This window comes from Nestor notabilis, unplaced genomic scaffold (assembly GCF_000696875.1).
Source record: "Nestor notabilis isolate BGI_N333 unplaced genomic scaffold, ASM69687v1 Scaffold36693, whole genome shotgun sequence".
Taxonomy (NCBI): domain Eukaryota; kingdom Metazoa; phylum Chordata; class Aves; order Psittaciformes; family Psittacidae; genus Nestor; species Nestor notabilis.
This window is the reverse complement of record NW_009922103.1, coordinates 1-9,767: the sequence shown is the minus strand read 5'-3', so window position 1 is coordinate 9,767 and position 9,767 is coordinate 1. Positions and strand designations below refer to the sequence as shown.

Genomic DNA, 9,767 nt, shown 5'->3' with positions numbered 1-9,767 from the left:
AGGACCCCCCCGGGACCCGTTCACAGGTGTCCCGCCGCCTGCCCCCGGCTGCTCCCGCGTGTGCCCGTCCCGTGCGGAGCATTGTGCTGCTCTCACTGCAGCGACCAAACCGGGTGATAGGTTTTAATGAGAGCTTATGGAAAAGCTTGCAACATGCTAGAGCGTTTCTCTAGCGGGAGGAATGGCTGTGAAGCGACTGGGCTCAAATGGTAACATCACTTGAGGCTCACTGAAATAGAACATCTTGTGCAAAGAGTTTCTTTTAGTTTCCACTGTCGCATACATTTATCTCCACGGGTGACAGTAATGTCACCCGCAGATCTACAGGACTTGCACAGAGAACCTGTGAACTTCCAGTAGTCTAAAGTGCCTGGAACCGGGCAACTTTGTAATAATGGATGAAAAGACCTTCATCCTGAAGAGGCAGTGCAGAGGAGAGGGTGGGTGAATCACTGAAGGAGGCAATGGGTGACAGTAAAGGCCACAAAAAAGTGGAAGCTGAAACGTGTATTCAGCTCCAAGCATGTGAGTAGTTCCACTGAGGTGAACGTGGGAGTAGCAGAAGGATATAGAGTCCTTATGTGCCGTTTGTCCCAAGGAGAACAGAGGCAGGGATGAAGTCGTGTGGATTTGGTACAGTTTATGTGGTGTCTAGTTCCCTAGGCACCTGGGTGGGGTACACTGTTAACAGAGCTTCAGAGTGCCAGGGGCTTGCCAGATCCTTCAGCTAACCCTGCCCGGCTGGAACTGAACTACACCCCCTGGGAACTACTGTGGATGCAAAAATGATTACTGGGCAAACCATCTAGCACAATCACTTTGGAAGTCAATTGTGTATCCTACCGTATGAGCTAAATTGTTCCCTTGCTTAGTCTCAGCTTATTGCATCTTCTTGTACTGATTAATGTGATTCATTCCTTTATTTTGGTTATTAATTATGCATTCTTGTTTAATATACAATAGTATTCTCATGCCTCAGTGGCGTTCCTCTGTGCAGCCTGCAGTGCGGCTACAGGCAGCACGTGCTCTGTGCTGACTGACAGTGATCCAATACAATATAGCCACCCGTGGGACATTCTCATTGTTCTTTGCCATTCGAGACAGGAAATTGGAAATTCAGGAAACTGTCCGATTTCAGAATGCTGAGGACATGCTGGGTTGCGCAGTGCGGAGGGATCCCACCAGCACCCAGGGAGATGGGGTGCAAAGGTGGGCACAGAAGGGGCTGCTATGGTTTGGACCACATGTAGGCTAATGAAAGCCTGTTCTGTGCTCATCAGGTTATTTGGGTGCTGGGCAGGGGCAGCAAGAATGTTCCCAAATAAACATCCTTCCTCCTTGGCCTCATCGCCTTCCTCAGCCCAGACAAGGATCCAGCCCACTCTTGGAACACATTTGTGCATCATTATTATTTCTTTCTTTAGTTGCTCATAAGGACAAAAAAGCAATATGGATTTATTTTAATTATTATATTTATTAACCTTTCAGAATAATACTCATTTGAAAACATACAGAAATAAGATAGTGGACCCCTCAACAGAAAGAAGAGCCAGATACCATAAATGTACGTTATCAACTGTGATTCAGTTGAGACAATCTTTGTTAAAAAAGAAATCTGATCACACAGATTTGTGCTGGAACACCCAGAAGCAGCTCTCCCCATTTTAAAGTACCTTTCTACCTTTCATATATCCCACGGCAAAGTGAACTCATGTTGTGCTCCACGGCAGGAAAACACGAACGGGTTTTAAATGCTATTACCACAACACTCTTTAATTTGCTTCCTTTACATTTTAGACACCTATGAGTGTTCTATCAGCAAGGCAGGTTTATGGCAAGAAAAAGGGCGAACAGAAGAATGGTGTGCCTTTCATCACTGCCTTTGTAGGGATCCTGTAATGTATGTACAGAACAAACAATGGTTGAAGCATATCACCAGTGCAATAACAGGGCACAATCACAGAGGAATACTTGGTAAAGGTTGGAGATGCTGAATAGACTTCATCTGCAGCACTTCCCACCTGCAGTGAGGGCAGGCGCCTGCAAACAGCCCCAGAGCCAAGGGCAGCAGCAGCCCCCTGAGGAACCGAAGACATTTTTCCAACACGAGCTCCCCACTTTACAGGGGCTGAGCAATAGAAAACAAGAAACGTGTTTAACAGGGCACCGATGACATTCATGCTGTGCTTTAGGCAACGCCGGGCGCAGGCAGCTTGTTGCTTGTTTCTCATCAGGGGAAGTGCCTCCCGGGAAGGGCTCAGGGTGCAGGCTAAGCACAGGGTTCATGTAAAGGGTCAGGGCTCGTTTTCCCCGGACAGCCTGAGCCATTCCAGCAGGATTTCCACACGAGCTGGGGCTGGGGTAGTGCAGCAAGTGGCAGGTGACTCATCTGCAGTTTGTTGGGTTGCGACTAAATCTATGGAAAATAAGCACTGAGGAAATCTGAAACTACAAGGTTTATTTCCCAAATGACAACTTCCTTCCACATATAGCTGCTGGGTTTGTGTTGGAGAAAATAGAGCTGAGGAACCTGCGTGACACAAATCCAGAGGGCAAGCAAAGACAATACAGCAAGACAGGCATCAGCAAACCAAAAGGGGCCCTAGACTCCCACCACAAGAAGTGAAGCAGGAAGCAGCACCCATCCAGCGGCTGGCAGAAGGGGCATTGTTCCCTGGGAGCAAGGACAGGCCACAGCCCAGTGCCCAGCACCGGGCTGCCTGTGTCTGCTGGAGCCCTGAGCTGGCTGGAAGGTGAGCCAAAGGCTTCAGGCACCTTCTAGGCAGAGCCACACTGCGCATCCCCGAATCCCCGAGACCAGCAAAACCCCACGTGGCCACCTCTCCTCCTCCCTTGTCCCCAGCAGGCAAACACAGCCAGGGTGCTCCAGGGGGCTGGTGCACCAGCACCCCTCTCCCAGCCAGTGCCCAGGCCCTTCTTGCAGCCAGATTTTCCACATACGCCTTTAGTTTTATTTCTAGCAAATGTGGTCATCAGCACTAGGCACTGATGTCCTAACGTGGCTGCAGAAGAAACAAAGCTTTGTCCACAGCAGAGGACAAACACATTCAAACAGATTGAAAATTCAGGTGATGGTCATGACCACGTCAGACTTCCATGCACCTACACATAGATACAGACTATATATAGCACGTGTGTATATATATAGTTTCTGCTGATAGTATATTCACACAGATGATGGAGAAGCAGTTAGTTCTCTATTCAAAAGCAGGGTACTGGAGCATAAATGATGACAGAAGAGATGGAATATACTTATTTAAGCCAAGCTGCGGAGCAGAGAAGCATATTGAATTTTTGCCATGTGGGTGGCTTACATTTTGTTTGCTTTTAGCCCTTAAGATGTTCAAAGAAACATTGATAAAATCCATGTACACAGAGGAAAACGTCCTTTTCATCACCGTTGCTTACTATCTTGATTAAACATAGAGAGAAATGACTTGCTAAACAAGGCTTAAACTGGAGTTCTCTCTCCAGTTACTCCACATACTCATTTTCTCTCTATCAACACAGGCAGCAGTTCAGCCTGAACATCTGGCAGCAGGACTTGGACACCTCCAGTGCTGCCCTTCCAGAAGGGCAGTGAGGAGCAGAGGGGCACAGCAAGCAGTGCCAGGGCTGTCCTGCACACCCCGAGCCTAACATCAAACACCAAAGTGCTGAGAAGAGAGAAGTGCTTTAAAATACTCTTTCCTTTTCTCCAGTGACACAATGCATAGTATTTCACACCAGTGGCCAAGCCAGTGGTACTGTCTAAAGCAGCATGTAGACTGAAGTGAACCAGCTACCACAGCTTCAAGGATCTATAGAGCACTGGCTCCATTTAATAAGTCAGTAGATCTGCTGATTAGACCCTTGATCTGTCCTGACTTCAAAGGGAAGCTGCAGCCTGGGAACAGAGCAGGCAACTGGAGTAGTTGTATTTATAGAAAAAGGAAAACACATTGATGCATTGAATGCATAGGATCTTAACCCACTTTTCACTAGTCAGCCCCACCTGTAACCTGCCAAACCACATGCACAAGCATAGTCTGTCCCTCACCTCTGAGGAGGAAATAAAACATTCTGCTTGAAGCACAAGGAGCAGCAATATACCTGAATTTAATGTGAGTAAGTTTGGCTTCAACTTGTTAAATCACCTGAAAACTTGTTCTTAGCAGGACAAGCAGAAAGAGCTGGTAATACGCAGTTACAACACGTATGGAACAGCAAACTTCATTCTCTCTGTTGCAAACACATATTAACACTTAGGAGTCATTAAATCATTCTAGCATCAGAGTGCAATTTACTCCCAGCAGAAAGAAAGTATTCTCCTGATATGCACTTCCCCATCAAAGCTCACTTATCATTGCTTATCAGCCCCAAAACTAAAAGATTCTGTATGTTACTTAGCAGAAGACAAGGATTTATAGAGACATTCAGGTTCTGGCCAAAGCTTTTGGCACTCCTTTCCTCTAACTTCTACTCTACAGATATTAATAAGCAGCACTAAATAGATCATCAGAAATGGAAGTGGTGGCTTAAAGCAGCTCAATGACAGGAATATGAAAAGCAGCAGATAGGGCCATTCTGACAACCACATTTCATTCCACTGTGCAAGAAGTGTTAAAACAAGACACAGGATACCACACCCAAGAAATACAACCTTCTTTCCTGAGCATGAACCCACATACTCAGATATTATCCTAGTGTCTTTTTACTAACCCATGTTTCCTCAACAGAAGAATAAACTCCCGTAATAATGTGCCAAATCTGTCACTGGGGTTCTACCCAAAACCCCCCTCTCAGAGTTGGAGCTGGCTGTGATGGCACTGGGGAGATGGATTCTGATTTCAGAAATACAGGGGAAGGAGGGAATGAAAACATATAAATGTATCTTACTACACATAGGCCATCTCCGAAAATTAAATCATTTCCTGAGCTGTGATGGTACACTTCCAGGAAGGCTGCATTACCGATACCTAAATTATTCTGACATGCCATTTATTATAGTCAATTTTATTTTGACACAATTTGACACAAAGTAAGTCATTTTTATAATACAGTTTGCCATGAAAACTGCTTAGTAGGACACAAAAGAAGTACTTGGAAAAATGCAGCAGTTGTCTGCCTTCAGCAGTAGCTTTACAATGGAAGAGGTGCCATTATTGTAGAAGAGGATATATTTTTGCAGAGCCTCATGCTGTTCCTTATCAAGGCTACAAAAACAAAGCAATCAAGGAAAACAAGTTCTGCTTTGTTGAGGGTAAACCACTGACATTTGAAGAGAAAAAGTCAGAATTTCATATAAAACACTTATCAGGCAAGTTTTTAAATTAAAACCCATTTTATGTTTAACACTATTCAGCTATCAGATGATGGGAGAGCACAATGCAGTCTCAAAACTGGAATATGAGTTATGTCATACCCTTACTGGTAATACTACTTAAGTGAACTACTGTGCTACTCATCCAGCAACGTGTCAATAAAGCCCCGTAACATCTTGTTGTTGGGTTTGGTTTATGGCTGGGAACACAAAGGCAGAATGGTTAACAGTTACGATTCTAGAGTCCCTAAAAATCAGGCCTCTCAAAATCAGGCCATTGGGTTATCTGTCCCTATAGCACTAAGGAACATGTTTCAAATCCAGGGGAAAAGCTCCAAGTTTCCACTTCTCAGTTCTTACTCAGAAATACCCCTTCTTGTCTACTTTGTCAGCCCTACCTGAGCAGCTTTCTTCAGGCATCAGTCCAACTGACCTCCCTGAACTCACTTCCATATGTCGCGTCCTTGCAAGCACTGATCAAAACACTTTGTATGGTATGAAAACAGAGATTGAAAGTAACCAGGAAACAAAAAGCAGGAGGGAAAAAGTGGGTTCAGATGCAGCAAAACCAGCAGCATGTCATGGAGTGCCACAGGCTGCTTCAGCACATGGCAGACAGTGTCCTCCAAACAAGCAAAAGCCTAACTGAAAGCAGCATCTATGTAAGGCAGTAAACATGCTATTTCATAATTAACCAACAGGCAGCAGCTCTTCTCATCAGTTTATTCAGATAAGACAGAAGCTTGCACAGTTTTGTATACAGAAATCATTTGAAATATATTAGTTTCTTTCCCCCTGCATATTTAACTCTGGACTTTGTTCTTGCAAAAGTGACCTTTGTTTCAGGATTCACGTTTCAGCAGTACATATGCTCCCATTACAGCCAGCAGAGCATACTGCAAGAGAAAACAGAGAATAAAGATGGTTGTAATGTCTCTTCGTTGCACACTTCTCCAAGCGCACCCTGTCCAACATCACACCTTCTAGGTCAGCACACCATTATGGAGTTGGGTTTCCACAGGTTCACAGGACTATTTCAGTGGGATCATTACAAACAGGCATCACAATTGCAAACACTTCTGGAATTCCTATAAACTAAATGTTTTCAAAATATTACAAATACTAAGTTCTACTGGGTAACAGGCTAAAGCAAGCAAGAGCACACAGCTCGCTTTACATTAGGTACAAACCCACAGAACCACATTATTAACACGTTTTCTTACAGGCAACATTTTTACAATCTTCACTTGCTATTTTAAAGCATCCAAAATGTCTGCATACATACCTTAAATTTCGGATAGTCATTCATTATTATAGTCACCATCCCAACGTAAGGCAGAAACCTGTAATTCACAAAGCAGCCGACTGTAAGATTAACCCTCAAATATTAAATGGAAATGTCTCAACATTAATCAGTGTTGATGTAAACCAATCATTTATCCTGCCACTAACGGATGGCTGAATGGGAAATAATTGCTTTTTCCCCTTAGATAAAAATTTGATCAACTTATGTGAGATACATCTTGGAGATCCACACCAGTGAGAGGAACCACAGAGGCAACTTTTCCACGTAAAGTACTCTACTTCCCATTTTCTCTAAGACATTCAAAACCCCCCATGCCAGATCCACTTTGTACCAGCTGATTTAAGTTCCACGTTTTCTTTCTATGTAACTATAAAGAACAGACATTTTCACTACTTACCCTCTTGCTCTTCCAACGACATCTTTCTTCTCTAACCAGTTCTGACCTTCTTTGTACAAGCCTCTATCATCGACTTCATTATTATCACCTTTAGTCAGAAATTTGATGTTCCCATTTCCTCTAGAAGGCAAAGAGATGATAAACTAAATACCGCTTAGTATAAAAGCCTCAATTAACATCTACAAAACACAACGAAGATAAACAGTGTTATCTAATCTTGCAGCACTTTTTGCTTCCAGTCCTGCTTATTCAACACCATTAAATCATTAACATTACAGACTTTACTGACAGAATTAATAGATTTTAACAAGAAATGCATTTTAAAAACTTTCGTAGGTTGTCATTTAATGTAAGCAATGACACGATGGACATGAAAGGGATATTGTCCATCCAGAGCAAAAGCTGTATGTGCCTATCAGGGGGAAAAAAACCCCAACCCTCTGCATTTTCAACAGATCAGAAAGTTAACTCTGAAATACTGGATAATCTCTACTAAGAGGTTTTTGTCTGTTTTATTTTTATTGCATAAATTGTAGAGCAAGATCTCCTGAAGACATCACACCTTAAGAGAATTAACTTAAATCACAAGTTTCACATGAAGTAGACCCTGAAGATCTTCCCTTGGGAAGGAAGTGGTATAACACCACAGTGCTTTGGGCAATTTGCTTCTAAGTTCCAGACACCTGTTTGACTCTCAGTACTCATATTTATGTCAAAAGAAAGCTTTGACCTTCCTTTGATGGAAACAGATATTGAAGACTCTCTAAAGCAGCTGCAAAGCTGCATCACATTCACCATTTGGTCACTAACACTCATACAGTTTTAGTCACTCACTGAACACCAGGCATACATGCAGAGATGCATACAAGACTTTGGTTCAACACTCACATTTAAAGAAAATGATTAAGTTATTAATTTTGCTCAAGAAGCTGCAACTGCAAGTAGTGCTATCAAGAAACAAAGAGTTTTCGGGAAGACAAATTAGATACTAAAAAAGAGGCAGTTCTTGGATGTACAGATTTGTTCCAGAAAGTGTTGAAGAACAGATACTACTCAAAAGATAAACACCTTCAGTTCATGGCCAGCACTTCCTGAGGAGCAAGTATGTCAGTGTTTGCAACCTCCAGTTAACTTTTCACTGTGCAGAATTAGAAACACCCTGCTCCTATACTGCTACTGCTGGCAAACCCAGTGTGTACAGCTTGTGTTACTGGACTTCTCTTTGGCACTCGTTCATCTACTTCAAACCTCTGATAAGGGACATGAGTCAGGGTCTCAAGAATGCCACAAAGCGTGCCACAGGACTGGGGACAAAAGTGCATCACACCCTAGAGATGCCTTTTCTTCCAGCATAGCCTCACTGCCTTCTGCCACAAAATACTAACAAATCAGAACATAATCAAAGCCACGGTGAAGGAGAGGACATTTAGAAACAAGGAAAACACCAAGTTGCATTACTTTTCATGTACTTTGATTACTCTGTGAACTATTGGAATGTCTCTGCCTTCAACTTTAAAAACAACTATTTCACCAGCTCTGATTGGGTCATCGTGGAAATTTGTTAAGAACAGCAGGTCTCCCCTGTGGAAAGCTGGTTCCATGCTGCCACTACAAACACAAAGAGAAGGAGACTTTATTAGCATGATGGGAAATGAAAGAAGAACCATGAAATAAAACAGATAAGCTCTCAGCTTCAACTGAAATGTGTTGCTACATCCATTCAGTAACACTGCACAGACATTTAAACAACCCAAGCCTCAGCAAGCCCCAAGCTGAGCCAGCCTATAGAAGACTTCCCTTACTGCCTCAGGGAAATAATGAGATAACCTAGATTTTCAAAGGTGTCACATACCTACTGCTTCTACAAACTGCAGTGAAAACCAGACTGCAATTACAAAAGGAGCCCAACTCTTACAGAACCAGAGTTAGAAGAAAGGAAGTGTCTGACAGCTCCTTTAAGTAGGTGAGACTTCAAATTCCAAAGGTATCCAAGGGGGAAGAGGAGGAGACACAGGACATAATAACATTTGGACTTGAACAAAAAAAGCCTTTGCGTTCACTTACCTAAGCACCACGACAATGGGGCTCTCACTTCCAGTAACCACAATCAGCCCTTTCCATATCATAAGGGCAGAAGACACAATCATAGCAAAGTTTAGGACTTGGTAATACAGCTGTACGAAACAAGAAAATCGTTTTGCAGAGTTACTGTGCTGTATTTAGAAGCACAACATAGAATTTCAACCCATATGCACCACTGAACCACACTCCAGGCATGTGGACTTCCACGCTAAAATCATATTCCAGCAGAAGCTGGTAGAACAGATGGCTGTGGTGCCAATCAGATCATACACACCATCCTGCAGCATAAATCCACTGTGTGCCTCAATCTTGGCTTATTCTGCCTGTGCAATGCTCCCATGTGTTTGTACAGGAGCTAGTGAACCCACTAGCAAAGGCTTCTAACACACACGAAGCCAAAAGCCAAATGATGACTATTTTGATCACAGGTTGCTGATTCCTCCTCGAGCTCATAAGTATTCAAAACACACTTAAGAAATACAGCGAGCTCAGTAACAGCAGACCTTGTGCTTTCAACAGTTCTTTTCGTTTAAAAAGAGAAGCTATGGGAATAGAAGGATCATGTCCTGCTATTCCCTGAGTCAAGGAATGGTTTGGGTTGAAGGGACCTTAAACTCCACCCAGTTCCACCCCCAGCCCCGGGCAGGGACACCTTCCAC

At 43.3% G+C, this 9,767-nt stretch overlaps 1 protein-coding gene across 1 annotated transcript; it reads right to left on the bottom strand.

Annotated features, from left to right (window-relative positions):
* Nucleotides 1-6,141: 6,141 nt before the first annotated feature.
* Nucleotides 6,142-9,233, bottom strand: LOC104400675 (signal peptidase complex catalytic subunit SEC11C). The gene is made up of 5 exons (XM_010011447.1): nucleotides 9,091-9,233; nucleotides 8,485-8,634; nucleotides 7,027-7,146; nucleotides 6,609-6,666; nucleotides 6,142-6,219 (listed from the first exon to the last, which is right to left on the bottom strand). Exons 1-5 carry the CDS (start codon nucleotides 9,171-9,173, stop codon nucleotides 6,166-6,168), a joined length of 465 nt encoding a protein of 154 aa, XP_010009749.1. The 5' UTR covers nucleotides 9,174-9,233; the 3' UTR covers nucleotides 6,142-6,165.
* Nucleotides 9,234-9,767: the final 534 nt, after the last annotated feature.